The sequence below is a fragment of the Petaurus breviceps genome, unplaced genomic scaffold, assembly GCF_028583685.1.
Source record: "Petaurus breviceps papuanus isolate PSGF00001 unplaced genomic scaffold, PetGlider_PUasm1.0 140, whole genome shotgun sequence".
Classification (NCBI taxonomy): domain Eukaryota; kingdom Metazoa; phylum Chordata; class Mammalia; order Diprotodontia; family Petauridae; genus Petaurus; species Petaurus breviceps.
The window spans coordinates 26216565-26236544 of record NW_027185698.1 but is presented as its reverse complement, the minus strand read 5'-3'; the positions used below and the strand labels follow the sequence as shown (position 1 = coordinate 26236544).

Below are 19980 nucleotides of genomic sequence, written 5' to 3'. Positions count from 1 at the left end.
AATCTTTAGTTGTATATAAAGCTATTAGCTATTGTTTGTAATTATTTACAGCTGCATATTCTAAGTAAATGAATTTGTCAATCAGTTGGGGTTTCCAGAAATTTTAAAAGGATACAGACATAAAGCACAGCCATGAAAAAATGAGGAATCAAACCAATATGGGCTCTTTTTCTTTCTTTAGGTTCTGTTGCTGTCCAATAAAGAGCATCTAAAATATCTTGGCCAAATGATGAAAACAGGCGATCAGCAACCTGAGGAATGATATTAAAAAAAAAAAAAGTGCTTCACTTAGTCATCATTAAGATAGATGTATCAATAAACTCACTGCTAAAGTATAGTGCAAAAACTGCCAAAGTTAAACTTCAGAAACAATTTTTCATCTTAGCGGTCATTCTATCACCAGTATCCATTAACTAGTGAAAATATATCTGAATACAGTGGAAAAGCCAAAACATGTTTCAGCAATTTAAATGATTCAAACATAAATCCAATGCATTTATTAAGCAATTATGTGCAAAGCATTAAAGGGGTGAGGGAATCTGCAGCCTGGAGGTCATACATGGCCTCTGGGCCACGGGTCCCCCTCCCCCCCCACCCCGAGATACAAAGACAACTCAAACCAAAAAATACAAAAACAACCTCTGCCATTAAGAAATATATATTTCACTGGGAGGCACAATACATAAGTAAATACATAAATAAAGGCAAAACAATTTTAGAAGGGGATAGCATTAAAACAACTGGGAAAATAAAGAAAGACTTCCAACAGGAGGTGTCCTCTGAGCTGAGTTCTGAAAGAAGCAAAGGATACTAAAAGACACAAGAGAAGAAGGAAAGCATTTCAAGAATGGGAGATAGCTTGTGCTAAGCTAAGGCAGTGGCAATTTGCACTCTCACCTACCAATATTTCAACACAGAGTCATTATTTGCATATGGCTGACTACCTCATATAATCAAATAATTGTTAGATATTTTCAGGTGTTTCGCTTCATGTGTGAGTTATATTACAACTGCTTCATGTTGATTTAGCACTTGGAAGCTTGCACGGTACTATCTGCACAACAGCTCTCTAAAGTAAGTAGCAGATGTATTATCATGGACATGATAGAAATGAGGAAATTAAGTGACTTGCCCGTGTCCCAAATTGAACACTTTACTTCTTGTACTCAACAATCTTTCCAAATTAGACTTACTGTGATTATTTACAATAAATGGCAAAATAACCTATTTAGCAAATAAATATCTCTGCTAAATTGAGCTAGAAAACAAAATCACTAAATGTATGATTATTTAAACTAGCTATAAAGGCAGGCAGGCAGGCAGATCCTAGAGCCTCATTTCCCCCCACAGAGTTGAAGGTACAGGCCAAAGGAATTCCCTCCCAAAGAGGCTATAAAAAATACAAGAAGAGTTGAAGGAGTATGAATAAGCATGAGTGGCTTATTGCAAACAGGGAAGAAGTTGTTCTTATTTTAGAGAGATGGGGTAGTCTTGGTGTTCCTCATAGGAAACAGACTGATCAAGACTAAACTATAAGATTCCTTTCCTATTGCATACATGTGAACATAGACAGCATGGGCAATGCAGCGATAAACACTAGAGCAACTCACTAGCCTTCAATACAAAACAAATACTCCTTGACATCAGAATATGATTTGAATGAATTGTTCAGATGAATGGCTACTGCTGTCCCAGAATCTGAGTCATCACAGCCATCCTCAGTAGCTGATTTTGTCTTGAGATGAACTTTAATCTGATAATGTACCTTCATCTTTTTTAGCTATCCTTCACCATGGCTACTGGACCCACTTGAGCATGTAAAGTAGGACTTCTTAACCTGGGGTCCATAAAATAAAAAAAAAATTTTTTACAAATGTATTTCAATATTATTGGTTTCTTTTGTAATACTATGTATTTCATTTTAGACATTTAAAAATATTATGCTGGGGTGGAGTCAAGATGGCGGAGTGGAAGCAGGACCTCCCCACAGCTCCGGCTTCCACCTTCCCCAATCCATGTAAAAAGGGGACTCTCAACAAACTTTGGAGCTGCAGAACCCACAAAATGACACAGAGAAGCTAACCTCCCGCTGAGGACAGCCTGGCAGGAATCAGCCAGTGCAGCACTCTGGGAGCCGAGCCCAGCTCCACACTATGGCTTCAGCCCTAGGGTGGGCCTGACCAGCCGCTGGCAGGAAGGAACTCCAGATCAACAGCAGCTGTGGGTGGTTCCAGATTTATCAACACATAGATGTAAAGGACAAAGTGAGAGGTCAGTGCAGTCTGGACTTTGGGACCCAGTAAGTGGGAGTGCGTGGCTTTTGTCCCCCTGGGCGAGAAGCCACTGAGACACTGGCACAGCCAGCCAGCACCATGTGGCAGCTTCAGCTCCTAGCCTACAGAGTGTAGAGGGACCAAGCACCAGTCTGAGGGGTAATTGCTCTTGCTTTAACGTTCTTGGATCTGGATTGCAGTCTAGGGTGGAGGTCCTGGGGTGTGTGTCCAGCTTGCTAGGGCATGTGGAGGCCTCAGAGAGGGCACCCATCTAATACCTTTGGCTGCTGAGAAAACCCCAGTGTTTAGAACAAAAGCTCCCCCATCTGGTGGCAGAGTTCTACTGTGGCAAAAAGCCCAGGGGTTAAGTGACTGAGGGGCGACATGACCAGGCAAAGGAAACAAAGCAGACAGAAGATTCCAACACTGGACTCCTATTTTGGGGACAAAAAGGAGCAAAGTATGGAACAGGAGGAAGACAGTGAAGTCAGAACTCCTGCACCAAAAGCTTCAAAGGAAAATACAAGCTGGTTACAGGCCATAGAGGACCTTAAGAAGCAGATAAGAGAAGTGGAGGAAAAACTGGGAAGAGAAATGAGAACAATGCAAGAAAATTATGAAATGAGAGTCAACAGCCTGACTGAGGAAAATAACACCTTAAAAAATAGACTAACTCAAATGGCAAAAGAGGCTCAAAAAGGCAATGAGGAGAAGAATGCCTTAAAAAGTCGAATTTGCCAGATGGAAAAAGAATCTCAAAAGCTCAATGAGGAGAATCATTGCTTCAGAATTAGATTGGAGTAAATGGAAGCTAATGACTTTATGAGAAATCAAGATGCTGTTAAACAGATCCAAACAAATGAAAGAATAGAAGGCAATGTGAAATATCTCATGGGAAAAACCACTGACCTGGAAAATAGATCCAGGAGAGATAATTTAAAAATTATTGGACTACCTGAAAGCCATGATCAAAGTAAGAACCTAGAAATCATCCTCCAGGAAGTTCTCAAAGAAAGCTGCCCTGATGTTTTAGAACCAGAGGGCAAAATAGAGGTTGAAAGAATCCACCCATCACCTCCTAAAAAAGATCCCCAAAAGAAAACTCCTAGGAATATTATAGCCAGGTTCCAGAATTCCCAGATTCAGGAGAGAATATTACAAGCAGCCAGGAAGAAACAATTTGAATAATGTGGAAACACAATCAGGATAACCCCCGATCTGGCAGCTTCTACACTGAGGGATCAAAGGGCTTGGAATATGATATTCCGGAGGTCAAAGGAGCTGGGATTAAAACCAAGAGTCACCTATCCAGAAAAACTGAGTATCATGCTTCAGGGGAAAATATGGCCATTCAGTGGAACAGAGGACTTTCAAGAATTCTTGCTGAAAAAAACAGAGTTGAATAGAAAATTTGACATTCAGATACAAGAAGCAAGAGAAGCATGAGAAGGTAAACAGGGAAAAGAAATCATAAGGAACTTATCAAAGTTGAACTATTAACATTCCTACATGGAAAAACAATAATTGTAACTTATGAAACTTTTCTTAGTAGTTGAAGGGAACAGAAATATATATGTCTATATATGAGGGTATATGGGCATATGAATAAAAAAAAAAATAAAAAAAAAATAAAAACATTATGCTGAGAAGGCTCCACTAGATTGTCAAAGGTTTCCAAGATACAAATTTCAGTAACCCCCACTCTAAAACAAGTTTCTTCTTACTTTTTGTTTGTTCAATCATTTTTCAGTCATGTCCAACTCTTTGTGACCCCACTTGGGGTTTTCTTGGCAAAGACATTGGAACTTAGAAAGATGAATCTTCCTGACTCCAGGCCCAGTATTTCATTCACTCCATCACTTATCTGCCCTTCTCTCCTCACTACTTAAACTTAAAAAGCATTTATTAAGCACCAAACTATAAGCCAGAATAGTGCTAGGCACTGGGGATACAAAGACAAAAATGAAAATAGTCTCTGCCTTTAAGGATCTTCCATTCTACTGGAATAGTCAATAGACAATCAATTTATTAAGTAATTATATCAGGTACTGTGTTAAGTGCCAGGGATACAAAAGCAAAAAATAGCCCCCACCTTCAAAGAACATACATTCTAATAAAGAGACAACATGTAAATGACTAAGTATATATAAGATCTATAGAGAGTAAATGAAAGGAATCTGAAAGGGGAAGGCATTAGTAACTGGGAATTAGGGGTGGGACAAGGGAGATAAAGTAGGAATGAGATAGGAGAGGAGAGGCCTGGAAAGGCTTCCTGCATAAAGGAAATTTTGAGCTGCTTCTTTTTTTTTTTCTTCAGATACTTTACTTTTTAAAATTAATTTTCAGTTTTCAACATTCATCTTCATAAGATTTTGAGTTTTACATTTTCCCCCTCCTTCCTCTACCCCCTCCACAAGATGGTATGCAATCTGATATAGGCTATACATGTATAATCATATTAAATATATTTCCATATTAGTCATGTTGTGAAAGAAGAATCAGAACAAAAAAGAAAAATCATGAGAAAGAAAATAGAAAATAGTCTGCATTGATTTGCATTCAGACTCCATAGTTCTTTCTCTGGACATGGATAGCATTTTTCATCATGAGTCTTTTGTAACTGTCTTCAATCACTGCATTGCTGAGAAGAGCTAAGTCTATCAAAGCTGGTCATTGCACAATGTTTCTGTTACTTTATACAATGTTCTCCTGGTTCTGTTAAGTTGCATCTTAAAAGGTAATCAAAGAAACTAAGAAATAGGAGTAAAGAACAGTCCAGTTTTGGGGGATAGCTAATACAAAGGCATGGAGACAAGAAATGTAGGGTCCTTTCCAAGAACTAAACAGTAGGCCAGTGTAGCTAAGATCATTGTGTTTGGGGAAATTAAATCAAATACAGATTTTATCAGGCTAGGTAAAAGTTATGAAAATTTTTTTAAAAACCTAAAAATTTATCACAGTGAAAGCAAAAGTATTTGTTATTCATATTTATTTTTTTCTTCAGTTGTATGTTTTAAATTGTGAATTTCTAGCAAAAGTTGCATATAAATTTCCAATATATATTTAAGGAGTAAGTGTTTTTCACTAAAAACACTTAAGTGACATTATCAAGAAGCACTTATATATGAATATGACTAAGAAAATTATTCTCATTTTATAAATTATGGAAATTGAAATTGAAATTTTATTACTAGTTGATCTGAGACCTAAAAAACAATCTTCATTTTACTTACAGTGCTTAGCACATGCTCTTCTATATTACATACATAAAACTTGAAATAAATTATCCACATGCAAGATATGATATGATATGATAACTGACCCAAACAGATGAACTCAACATTGTCTTGGCAAGAAGATTTTATGTCCTTACCTCAAGCATATTGTAGATGATATAAAGTTTAATGACAGACTGTCCTCTTATCAGGTGATACATCATAGAGTAATCAACGTAATGCATCATGAAGAAGCAAATTACCAAGATGACACCCTTCAAAATATCACATATCTGAGCAGGCTGAAGCAAACGTCTGTCCCTGAAACAAATAAATGTATTGAAAATGTCAGTTCTGCTTCTTGTAGTTTCTAAATAAAAAGCCTCAGTTGGACTAAGAGTGCAGCACATGGAATGATTAAGTTTTTTTAAAAATGCACACAAATTTAAAATACAAGAAAAGTCAAACTAAATCAATTGGCACTTCTATGAAGGTATATTGCTTTTCTAACAATTTGTAATATTAATCATTCACATTTTGACAGCATTTAAATTTTTACAAATTCATTTCTTCACAACACTCCTGAGGTAGAGTATTATTAACCCCATCTGATAGATCAGGAAAGTTAAAAGTTATGGTCACAGAGGTTAAGCAATTCTTTCAGGGTCAAATAGAGAGTAAATGAAGACCCAGGTCTCTTGACTCATTCCATCACACCATGCTGCTTCTCTAGCATAAAGATAGTAAAACACTAACAGAATTACATATTAGACAGTAAGTTTTGACAAACTCACACAACTCACTGTTATTATCACTGATGATGTCATGGGAAATTGATTTGTATCAATGGATCCCCAGATTTACTGTGTCTACCATGTGATTATCAAAATCAAAATTTGTAGTTCACTCTGAGGCGGCCAAAAAAACAACCAGTTCTCATGGGAGGTAAAGCAAGTTCTATTTATACCATACAAAATAAGTCTTTTGGAATCACTGACCATTCACCACCCAGTCAGTAATGACCTCTATACCTTCAGATCCCACTTTCTCTTTTTATATCTATGGTCTTTACCATGTAATATTGTGTACTAATAGCTGTCTGTGTTGCTCAGAGTACAATTGGTGCAGGGTAAATGGAGACATGCTCCAGGGTACAAACATGGGAAACGGGGAGAAGCTTTGTGGGCCATCCTTGTGCCTTGTCCCTAATAGTTTTCTACCAGAGACTGTCTGGTGATGAGCAGCCCCTTTTCCCACTGCAACTAGACCTGTGGTTGGACTCTAGGCTACAGTCATACTCCCCACTGCCCCTGCTCACTGATACTGATACACACACACATGCATACACATGCATGCACACACACACACACATACACACACCTCCTAATGCCTTAGGTGGAAATATTTCTGGTTATTTTTGAGGTCTTGGTATAGATTTCCTCAGCTGTTAGTGTTCTTTCCCTACCAAAATGATTTCTTATTTGCCTATGTACATGGTTTATTTTCTCACCCCCACCTCCTCTCCTTGAGCATGCAAGCTTTTTGGCAGCAGTACTGATGCAGGACTTTTTCTTTTTTTTTTTTTTTACCTTAATAGCTTCAGTACCTGAGAAGCAGTGCAGTGTAGTGGACAGAGAGACAATATCAACGTCAGGAAGACCTATGTTCAAATTCTAGTTCTCACACATACCTGATGTGAGACCTTGGGTGAGCTACTTAACTTCTCAGGATTCTAGGCAACTCACAAAGACTCTAAGTTGCAAGAAAGCAATTGGTAGAGAGAGTTCCCAATACCAATGAAATCCCAGGCTCATTTCTATCCCTTTATACATATCCTCAGCATCCAGCAAGGATGTTTACAAAAGACAGAATGGTGGACATCTTGGAGTCAAGAATTCTGGGCTTCATATTCAACTTAATGACTTTGTATCCCTTAGGTTACCTTCCCTTAGGAGGAATCACTTAACCCCTTTGTGGCTCATAAAGCAGTTGTGATCAACCTTAGGGATGGAATTCTCACACTGAGAGTACTCTGTGTTGACTAAATCATAGACCTTTCATGTATTTAGCATCCTCAGGACTGGGCACAGTATCTCAAACTAACTATACCAGAATGGCTATGCAGAGTAGAGAGAGCACCATACCAAGCAGCTCTAATTACTCTATACTGTAGTAGATAATCTTTGTGAATTACTTGAATAAAACAAACAAGCAACAACAACAACAACCAATTCATCAATCAGTGGCCAACTTCCTGGTGATGAATGCTACTGCCATGGTTTCAAATCCTGCTTTGGAAACTTGTTAGTCATGTGACCATGCACAAGACACTTGGTCATTAAATTGTACATACTCAAAGAAATAACAGTAGCACTATTAAGTAGATTTGGCACTGAGGTTCAAAGTAGAAGGCAAAGTACCATGTATACAGAAATATTTATAGCAGCACTTTTTATAATAGCAAACATCTAAAGGAAAGTGAGTGCCATTAATTATAATAGCTGTATAAATCATGGTAAATGAATGTAATCAATGTCATTGAGCCAAAAATGACGAATATGAAGCACTTAGAAAAATGTGGAAAATATTCATTTGGACTAACAAAATGAAGTAAGTGGAGCAAGAGCAATTTAGATGGCAACCACAAGAATGTAAAGAAATTAATACTGAAAGGCTAAAGGTCTCTGATTAATGCCATAGTCTGAGATGTTGGAGGACTTGATAGTGAAGCAACTATCTTATTTATCAGCAAAGAGGGGGTAATGAAACATATATTTTTAGGCATAGTCAATGTAGTGACTTAGTTTTAACTTAACTTTACAATGGAAGGTTCTATTGGAAGAAGGGGGTGGTTTGGGGCAGCTAGGTGGTGCAGTGAATAGAACACCAGCCCTGGAGTCAGAAGGACCTGAGTTCAAATTTGGCCTCAGACACTTAACACAAAACTAGCTGTGTGACTTTGGGCAAGTCACTTAACCCCAATTGCCCTACCTTCCCCCTTCCAAAAAAAAAAAAAAAAGCAAAAAAAGAAGGGGGTGGCTTGCCAGAGGGAAATGGTAGAAATTTTTTCTTTTAAAAAAAGAATGTAGAACCTCAATAAAACATTTTAATAGATCATTTAACAATTCTGAATGTCAGCTTCCTTACCTATACAGATAGGATAATGACATGTCAAAGGAGTGGGGTTAGGATGCAAAACTATACTCTGAAAACCTTAAAGCACTATAAAAGCTACTCGTTATGTAGAGCATATACTTTGTGTGTGTGTGTGTGTGTGTGTGTGTATACATATGTTAGACTGAAATGATTTCTTTTTTTTTTTACCTTTTGGAAGGCAATTGGGGTTAAGTAACTTGCCTAAAGTTACACGGCTAGTTTTTTTGTGTGGGTGTTAAGTGTCTGAGCCCGCAACCGAACTTGGGTCCTCCTGACTCTGGACCGGTGCTTTACTCACTGTGCCACCTAGCTGCCCCCTGAAATGATTTCTGTTTGGGGAGTTATCCCCTTCCCAGGCTCTTTGAAGACAGGGGCCCTATCTGCCCTTAGCTTTAGGTCTCTTCCACTCCTAGCAGAATGCTCTACACATTGGGGGTGATTAAGGTTTGTTTTATTTGTTACTTGTTCTATTTTTCAAGACCTAAATTCCATACCACTTCCCCAAGAAGCTTTCCTTGATTCCACAAACTAAAAGTGCTGTTCATTTCACTCTTCAACCCTGTACCTAGTACAATGCCTTGCAAATAAAAGGTGCTTAATAAATGTCTGATGAATTGTTATACTAGAATAAATAAAAAATAGGAAGTTATAGAATCCTATTGTGTCTTTTAAAAACTATGACTATCATATTTTTTTTTTAAAGCAATAGGGGTTAAGTAACTTGCTCAAGGTTACATGGCCAGTTATTTCTGGGTGTGGTGGTAAGTATCTGAGCCCGGATTAGATCCCAGGTCATCCCAACTCTGGGGCCGGTGCTCTTACTCACTGTGCTACCTGGCCGCCCCTATGACTATCATATGTCTGAGACATTTGAGTCAACAATATTTAAATCCAGGGAGTTGGTTGAATAAAGGGCCATACCAATCCAAATTTCAGTCCTAAGAGTATGTGGACCAAACTTTCTGGACTAAATGAAAAAAGAACACTGTGAATCCTGATGTAAGCTGAAACATGAAATACTCTAAAGTTCTATAACCTATTCTTTTGATCTAAAGCACACTTAAGTAAGATTTGGGGAAAGAAATAATAGTAGCAGCATTACAGAAATGTTTGGTAAATTTACAACACATATTCATCTCTAAGTTTTAAGGCTTAAATTTCTAAAAAAAAAATTGAAATTGTGAAGTGAACCAAAAAATGAAGTAAATTAAGGTTTGACTTAAAGGAATTCAGTTGCTATTCTTTTTTATAAAGCATTTCATAAAGACACCTAAAAGTTTCCAATTGTTTTATCATATTATTATAGATTCATACAATTTTAGAGTAGAGAGTTTAAAGATCACTTGGTCCAATATCTTTATTTAACATATATGAAAAATAAGAGCTTAAGTGACTTTCAAGATTGAACAGATGGTTAATAACATATAAGGGACTAGAAACCAAATTTTCTGACTTTGAGTCTAATGATTTTTAAAATTGTATCATAACCCTTCCCCCTGCCCCATGCATCTATACTCAATTAATGAGAAAATGTCAGAGATGCCAGATGAGAAACTGTCCTGTTAAATTTTCCAATGAAAAAATAGTATTCCTATTATAAATGAAAATATATTTAATTTTTCAGAACAAATTCCTATCATCCTTAGAATAACCACTAAAATAGGAAACATGATCCTTGAAGTCCATGAAAAAAGAGGTAACATAACTGAACCTTTTAAAACACAAAAATTTTTGCTAGTATTTAAACAAAACAAATTAAAAATTATTATTATACTTGGGGGATACATGACACAGGAAAACATAATGAAATGTTAAAGAGTAGAAGATAAATTGCAATAAGATACATATTACTTAGTTTAGTGATAAAATGGTATATCCCTTGTAACCATTTTATAAAATTACATTTATATTTATGTGAAATGACAGAAACTAGATCTCTAATTTAAAACCATCATAAAACACATTGAAATTTTAAACCAAATGACATTACTTTTCAAAATATTAACATTGATTTCCCCAATCTGATTCATATACGTGTGTATACATACACATATATAGGCAATATATACATAAATATAATACACATATATTTTCTTCATTTTAACCATATTTATGCCATATTGCAGTAGTACAAAAGGAAAAAAAGTCCTGTGTCTTATATTTTATTGCCAACTATGCTTGATAATGCATATTTCTAACTGTACCAATAATTTAGGATATACAAATAACAGGTTATCAAAAGAGTTTGATTTGGGGTGGCTAGGTGGCACAGTGAACAGAGTAGCAGCCCTGGAGTTAGGAGGACCTGAGTTCAAATCTGACCTCAGACACTTAACACTTACTAGCCGTGTGACCTTGGGCAAGTTACTTAACCCCAATTGCCCTCCAAAAAGCAAAAACAAAGAGAAAGTTTGATCTGTTGGTACACAAAATATTATGAACTGGTCAGATGTGGTGGCACATTCATTATTGATGAACCTGGTAAACTCCTTGAACTTATGAGTTTTGAGCTACAGTTTTGACCTATAGACAAAGCTGATGGGGTGTTAGAACTAAGTTTAGCACCAACTAAGTTTAGATGACTCCGCTCTGTAGAGAGAAGCCACTAGGCCCATGAAAGAGCTGTACCTCCAGACTGGATGAGATAAGGACATTAAGGCTCCAAAAAGAAAAACAAAAATAATGTGAATTGGGGAAAAATGCATTCAGATTTAGACAGTCAAATGAGGTGCACTCATAGAATGTAGCCATTTGTGTAAACCTTTAAAAACTCCCAATATTTCAGTTTTCTACTTTGAGATATCATGTTAGGAGATGAAGAGTTACCTATTATTGTGGGGGAAAATACCATAAAAAGAAAACTAATCTAATCCGGTCAGATAAATATACATTTAAAACCTACAAATAATGGTTTTGAATTTCTATCAACTTCGTGATTTACCTTGAAAATTTTAGTTTACTTCTGATACTAGTAATTTTGTTCAGATGACACTTGTTCTAAGATGATGGAGTGTTCAAAACAAGGAGGTTCCTTTTATACCACTCCCTTAATTTTTGTCCCTTAGCTCTTGGCAAGGGCTTGATAAACACATACTAGTCTTTATTTCACAATAATAATTCAAACCTACCTTAACTATAAAACCTTGTTGTAACGAAGGTGAGCACTGAAGGAAATCAGCAATGCTTAAGAGAAAGATTTAAGGAGTGAATGCATTCTAAGTATGGGAGACAACTTGTGCAAAGGCACTGAGACCAGAAATAGAGTGGTAAGAACAAGCAGGAAGAAGAGGAAGGTCATTTTTGGCATAGATCTAAGAGCTGGTAAAAGGTAATAAAGCTGAAAGGGTGGGTTGGAACCAGGTTGTGAAAAATTTAAATGTTAAATAGAAGAGTTTCTATTTGATCCTTAGGGTAAGAGTGAGCCATCAAAGTTTATGACAAAGTTTGACATAGGGAAGCCAATTAGTAGGCAAATGTGATAGTTCAGACAACAGGTCAATGGGATGTCTGTATGAGGAGAAAGAGGAGAAAAGATATAAGAGGTGACTGTAGAAATAAAATTGATAAGACTTGGCTACTGATTGACTATATTGACTGAAGGAGAGTAAGGAGCTAAGAACAATGCCAAGATTATCAATCTGGGTGACTGGAAGATGATATCCTCAACAGACATAGGAAGTTCAGAAGAGGAGTGGATTTTGGGGAAAAGAGGAATTCTATTTTTTATATGTCAGTCTTTGCAATAAATATCTATGGGACATCCAATACTGAATACAATAGTCTCAGGGGTGGAGAACCTGAGACCTCAAGGCCACACGTGACCTTCTAGGTTCTTGGGTGTGGCCTAAGTTTTACAGAACAAATCCTTTTATTAAGGGCATTCTGTGAAGTTTGGATTCAGTCAAAGGGCTGCACTTGAGGACCTAGATGGACACATGTGACTTTGAGGCCATAGGCTCCCCACACCTGGGAAGTCTGACTAGGGTAGAGAGTAAGATTATCACCTATTCTGTTCGAGTGGTATTAAATTGAAATAGAAACTGATCCCTAAAGGTCACATATTGACTTAGAAAACCACAAATTAACATTACATATGTTGTATTTATATTTATTTTGCTAGACATTTCCCAATTTGAGTTTTGGCCATGAGTTTGACACCTCTGCTATAGACCCTATACAACCCACTGCTGCCAAAGACATCATTAGTTTTTTAACTGTCACAAAACACCATGAATTCACGTAAAGTTATTAAGTCTATTGAGACACCCAGATCTTTTTTACAAGAGATATTTAGTTACACCATTTTATACTCACGAAGTTGAAATTTTATATCCCAAAATAACACTTTAGATTTACCTCAACAGATAAATTCATTAATATGAATACTACTTATAACAGTACAGATTGCAATCTTTAAATGCCATCTCACCCTGTGTGATTCTTATAATATGCTCCCAAAGACTCTACAGAGAGTTAGTTATCATTATGTTATGAACCTTCCTCAAATATTTTTACATTTTATTAGTATAGAAGTACTTGGCCATCCATCTGTTATCCCTTACAAAGTCATGTTATTAACCAACCCACTTCCTTTTCCAACCATACATCCCCATATAATACTCCTTATATTTAGGGGTGTCAAATTCAAATAGAAATGAGAAAACCACAAATTAACATTATCTAAATTGCATTGAGTTTTTATTTATTTTGTTAAACATGTCCCAATGATATTTTAATGTTTCTGTAAGCACTTGGAAGTTTTGCAGGTTTCCAGTTTGACACCTCAGCTTTATACCACTTCTTTTGAATAGGTCATCAATGGATATAAGCTATAGTTGACTTAAATTCATTAAATTTCTCTTCAGTGACTTTTGAGTCACCCTTCACTTGGATTCTTTAGAGATCTGGGTACTTCATCAGAGAAATCTGTCTTTAAAATGGCTTAATTTTTTTTTTCCTTAGGGAGGAGCAGCTTGGGATCATTAAAAGCACTGTGCAATTTCTCATGGGTAATCGGACCCATTTTCCCCCCTACTATTGCATTCTGGGTACAGAAAAATGTCTGAGATATATACAGTATATTGATGTATGTATAAATAAGTCAATGTATTAGGAATCCAATTGCATTTCATACTATGGACACAAGGTATTTTTCGTCCATTTGGTTTTTCCTACAGGAACTGTTAGCCTGATCCTTTTTAAGTAATCAGGGTTCTCACTTAGGAGGCCTTGTGAAGTTCTGGGGTTTGATGCAATTTTCACTTTACATTTTATATATTATATTTGGCTCAATATCCTAAACTGTTGAGATTTTTTTTAAATTTTATGTCAGCTGATCCTCTTCAGTTTTGTGTCAAATTTGCATCTTTGTTTGCAACTCTGATAATCTAGGTCATCTATGCATTTATCAAGTCACATATAAAAATGTTAAAATTCTAGGATCAAGGACAGGCCCCTGGGTGTAATTAACTAGCACTACGAAGACAGTAATGAACCCTTAGGGTTCAGTTCTTTAATTGTTCCAAACCTACCTCGCCTAAAATGAGCGCCAACATTTAGAGATAGAGAAACTAGGTTCAAATTCTGGCTTTTGTCATTTCCTATGACTCAGTGGTAGGTGATTTAACCTCTCTGAACCTCATTCTTCTGATCTGAAAAATGAAGGAGAAGAATTGGACAAGATGAACTTCCAGCTCTACATCTGTGTTCCTACTCTATGTGCATCTAGCTCATATCTTTCCATCTATATCCATGAGACTTTGTCAATTATAGTACTGTTTTTATGGAACTCTTTTTGTAACATTATTTCATCCATTACTTTTTTGCAGAACCAATTATCAGCATTAGGTAGGGTATGATTGTGTGTCCTGGAGTAAATCTCTTAACTTTTCTGGGCTATAGTTTTCTCATCTGTAAAATCAGAGGACTGGATTAGATGGCCTCTAAGGTCCCTCCCAACTTTAAATCTATAAGAATATGAGAAATTATTTTAGAATACCTTTCTTAAAATATATTTTAATCAGATTTTTTCTTTTAGCTCCATATTTAGAATTTATTTGGAATAAGAATATACGTATATGTGTATGTGTGAATACATACACACAAATACACACATTTCAATGTCTGATCCTAAATTTCATCTTCTCTTCAATTTCTAGCCCAAACAAACTTAGTGCAAATCTCCAGACAGGTGGATCGCTTATTTGATTACAGAAATTCACACTTTGATAATGTTAAAATCTTCTCTTAATTGGCTGTCATGGAGATAACTATGGTATTCAGATTGAGTATCATGGCTTCAATTGAACAGTTAGAAGAAGCAGGTGGGCGTTTGAGAAACAAAAGTTTTGTTTTCACGTAAGTGCCCTTGATAAATGAAGAATTAAGTTTAGGTTTAGAACCAGAATTGTTTTTAAAGGCTAGGCTTTTGCAAAATTTTGTGTGAGTATTGGTAAAAGTGGTATAGCCTCTAAAAATGAAAAAAAAAAAGACCTAGTGTTACAAATACAGTATATACCAAGGAACTTGGTTCAATGATATTACTTCTTTGTAACTGTAATAATTATTTATCCTTTGTGCCTTTGAAATTATAGAAGAATAACTAGTTTTTCCTTCTCTAGTGTTTAAAAAGATGAATAATTGTGAAATACTTTTCCAACAATCCACTTCAGGTATAAATTTTTATTCACAAGTGTTAGTTATACATGATGTAAAATAAACTACCACTTGAGACACCAATAATCACATTACATATTGCACAGAAATGGGGGGGGGGGAAGTCAGGCTACAAAACAAATCAGAAATTTACCAACCTGATTTTTAGCCCAGAATATGAACTGTTTCAATTTTATTTATTTATTTTTTTTTGGTAGGGGACAAGGTAGGAAAGGTGAGAGGTGTAGGATGTATCTAGACCTTTGATTTCATCAGTGTAGGATGTACACAAATCAGGAACTCTTTTGTAACTTCTAGTTTAAAGGGCACCTAGGGGCATTGAGATGTTGAGTGACCAATGGACACACAGAATATGTTAGAGTAGGACCTGAAGCCTACCTTCCTGTCTCCAAGTTCAGCTTTCTATCCACCAAGTTGTGCCACCTCTTGTCTCAAAATGACATAAAAAGAAATCCTGATGGAATATTTACCTTGCAAATAATTTCTTATAAATTCAGTAAATTTATATAAGGAACAGTCTGAAAAAAATTTCATCTTCCAAATTAATTAAAACAGTGGCTTATGCAAAGTCCTCCATTCTTTTTGCATAACATCTCCTATAGTTGGTTATAAGGTTTCTATAGTCACTAATCAACAAATCAATCAATTACTGTTTATTACTATGTGCTAGGCACTTAAACAGGTGCTGTGGGTACAAGTGCAAATAATGAAACCATTTATATATGCACCCTACCAGCTATGGGGGAAAAAGAAAAGGTGTAGACAAAGCTATCAGAAGCTGCCCTTTATCTCCTTTTACTTCTTCCTTCTATTTCATTTCCTTTTCTTCCTCTTTAGAGCTCGCATGCCGTACCCACAATTAAGAAAGAAAGAATATATGTGAACTAAGATTGGGAAAATAATACAAAGAGAATAATGACAGCAGGGGAGAGAGAAGAAGGCAACAAAAGAGACAGAATGGAATAATACTCATATTTAATTGGGAATATGGAGGCAAAAGTTATCAAAACACATGATAAAATAAATGTGGAAGTCAAAATGTCAATGTACCACTTCTTCAAGTTTCATTTCCTAATAAAATGTGACCCTTCTATTGAATTCATTTGATTTATTTGTAAGAAATGTTTCCATAGGTTGATGAAAATCTTTAAACGTTGTTGGATCCAAAGACTGAAATTACTTGCTAAATTCTAGGATAAAATAAAGTGTTAGCTGAAAATGAATATTTTATCATTAAATTAAAAATTTTAAGTGTTTCTAAGAACTAAAATTTATTTCAAGTTATTCTAGAGTTTTTAAAAATTAATTTCTTTGGGTGAAATATTTTTATAATTGTAGATATTGTTAATGATTTTATGATACTGACTATATTTAGCACTAATGGACAAGAAAAAAAATGCTTGAGGCTAGCCCAAAAGGCATAATCAAAGATTAGTTTTTTTTAGTTATTTTCTTAATATTAGAAGTGATATATATAAAGCAACATACACATTTCCCAAAAAATAAGCTATTATTGTGAGGTAAAATACTGAAGGGAACTAAGTTGCATTATTATGTATGAGAGGCATATTTTCACCCCAAAATTATTAATTCTGCTTAAGTTGTGTATTTTTGCATTGTGATAGATACTAATTTTAACGTATGCCAATTTGGCCAAGAGCATAGAAGGAAAAATCAGGGTTTACTCACCACAAGGGGTCCCTGTGACACCACATTCCATCCTATAAAGGAAGTGAAAGTGCTCCTCCCTTGGGTCTGATTTACAAGAAAGAAAGAGAGAGAGAAGGTTGTAATGTTGCTACCCTACGCAAGAGGGTCATTGTGAGGAAAAGGTGGACAACAAATTCTGATGTTATGAAGGCTAAAATAGTAAATATGTACCTGACTATATAAGCTGCCTAAAAGAAAAAAAAAGGAGGAAAGATAGCTATGCTACGGTAAAAGGAAACATTGGTTTCCTCACTGAATTTTACAAAGAGCTTTTTCTATGGGACTTACAGTGGTAGCAATGACAGGACATGCCAAAAATAAGGCATATGTGTAAAAAAACTCAACTGCATTTTATTTTACTTTCATTTTTTTTTTTTTAATTTTGAGCCTGGGTCTTCCTATCTTGCCCAGGCTGGAAGTATAGTGATTACTAACAGGCTGATACCAATACTGATCACCATGGAAGCTTTAACCCTGTTCTATTTTTCTGATCTAACCTGGGCCCGTTTGCTTTGTGGGTAGCTTGCTGGGCTTCTGTTCCCAGGGGCTCATCATACTGATAGTGGACTCAGAACAGACTCAATCATCTTCAGCTTTACTGAGGCTCAGAACTTCCAAAAGCAAGTGATACACTAGCCTTAGCTTCTCTAGAAGTACGGCCTGTAGATATACCACAGCCATACTCCACTAAACCTGGAATAAATTGCATTTTAAAAGAGAATTTTTATAAAGGAAACTATATGCTGAAAAACAGAAAATCTTTAAGGACATACAACACAAAAGAAAATCTAGTAAGTAGAGAGATTCTCACATACTTTGAATTGATAGTTTTAGAATAAGAAGATGAACTAGAATTGTTAAATGGAAGTAGTGTGTCTGATAAGAACCTATTTTGTTCCTAAGAAGGCCCCAGGAAAATAAACAAAACAAAACAAAACAAAAAACGCTAGTTAGGATGAATCACCAGGAAAGCAAGCAAGCAAGCAACCAAAAAAACCCCAACCTTTTTTTTTCTATTCTAAAAAAACCAATTTGTCCTATTAACTTCATTTTTTCAAAAGGAAAATATACTTTACATTAAATGAAAGAGAAGCCAAAATAAAATCACTTAACACTGGAGGGAAATTTTTTTGAGAAACTCTTTAACATTCAATGACATTTTGCCCAATAATTCTTTCATTCAATTATAATATCAAATTAAAAGGCACAACTTTTAAGGGCAAAGTAGATCAACTACAATATCTGCTCAATTAAAAAAAACCATACAGAAATTATTAAACTGTGATGGAATTTATAAGAAAAAAATGAGTTGGCAACATCCTCACCTGACACTAGAAAAATTTATCTTTTGAAAACCATATTTCCCTTTTTTAGAAATAGGATTTTCTTGGTTTACACCTGAACATAAACAAGTTTTCCAAAGACAGATCAATCCTATTTACAAAGATTTCAAAACATGTAAAATGTTATTTAAGTAAACTTCTAGAAGCTGTCTCTAAGAAAAACTAGATAAATCTGTGCAATGACTATTTTTATGAATATAGAAACATTTCTTCAGACTAAAGTATAATGAATTAGAAAATTTCAGAAGTGAAAGTGTACTTGGCTAAACCAATCCACATCAGAAAGAGGTCTACCACTACAAACTACCAGGCAAGTGATTATGTTGGCTCTACTTGAAGATCTAAGAAGGGAAAGCCTACTACACCTCCTGAAGCAGGCAACTGCATTTCTGGACAAATCTAATGATTAGTAAGTTTTTCCTTACATCAAGTCTAAATGTATCTCTTTGAAATTTCCATTCACTTCCATTCCTCCAGCATATTTTCTTCTCCAAGATAAATATTCCCAGTTCCTTCAACAAATACAGATATGGTCTGGCCCTTAACCTTTCTGGTTGTTCTCTGGATGTTCTACAGGTCACCAAAGCTTACAATGTAGCACTCAGAAATGAATACAATACTCTGAATATGGTTTAACCAGCACTCAGTACAAAGAAACTCTCACCTCTATATTCCTTAAAGTTCATATTCTCTTAATTTGGCCCAAGATCACTCTGGCTTCTGTGGGAATCATATTACGCCAGTGACTCATATTGAGCTTGTTTTCCACTTGAAAGCCCAAGTCTTTTTTTCAAGCTCTTCTCTATAATCTTTATCTTACCCACCTCAGGCTTGTGAAGTTGGTATTTTGAACCCAAGTTTAAGGAGAAGTAACTGAGTATCACTCAACAAGGAAATGTCAAGGAGACCAATTTTCCCCCTAGATTTGTTACTTTATTGTAAACATTTTTGAATCAAGAGTTCATCTCAGCTATTAGCACAATTTGTTGATTACAAATATTTAATTTGTACGTGAAAGAACAATTTTGACACAGACACTGACACAGGTAATACAGTGACTGCTGCTTGAGAGCAAGGAGGCTATTTTTGCCCTTTTTGCATCCCTAGTGTTCAGCACAGTCTCTGGCACACACTTAATACTTGGGCTTGCTTACAAAATGGCTAATATTTACCAAATTCCCAATGACATTCACAAAACATACTGCAATTCTGAACAATCAGGATGAAAGTGGTATTCACTTATGGCAACTAAAGTAGACTGCTACATAATCAAAACATGTATTTCTATGCTATTGGAATAAAGAATACTTGTAAATATGGTGGTTAATATCAGGATAAATACAAGGCAAATTTATAGAAGATGGAGAAAATCGTTCTAAGATTGAATTCTAAAGCAGATTCTGACACAGGGGCTGTAGGGCTTTGGAAATGCTCAATATCAGAAACCATCCAAGTAAATAAAAAATCAACTAATTCCAAGAACCAAAAATGTTCATTTCTAAATGATGTGGTGATAAATTAAAAATTCTCTCTCTCTCTTTTCCCTCTCCTAATGTAAAAAGATCATATGAAGCTACTATTAGCATTTATATCTTGCTCACTGTGCCA

General features: G+C 35.6%; 1 protein-coding gene across 1 annotated transcript in view; it reads right to left on the bottom strand.

Annotated features, from left to right (window-relative positions):
* TAPT1 (transmembrane anterior posterior transformation 1) overlaps nt 1-19980 on the bottom strand; it is a 104870-nt gene that overhangs the window by 29745 nt on the left and 55145 nt on the right. The window contains exons 4-5 of the mRNA XM_069069385.1: nt 5647-5809; nt 116-251 (exon numbers count right to left, since the gene is read on the bottom strand). Coding sequence (XP_068925486.1) covers nt 116-251; nt 5647-5809 — 299 coding nt within the window. The remainder of the gene's footprint in view (nt 1-115; nt 252-5646; nt 5810-19980) is intronic.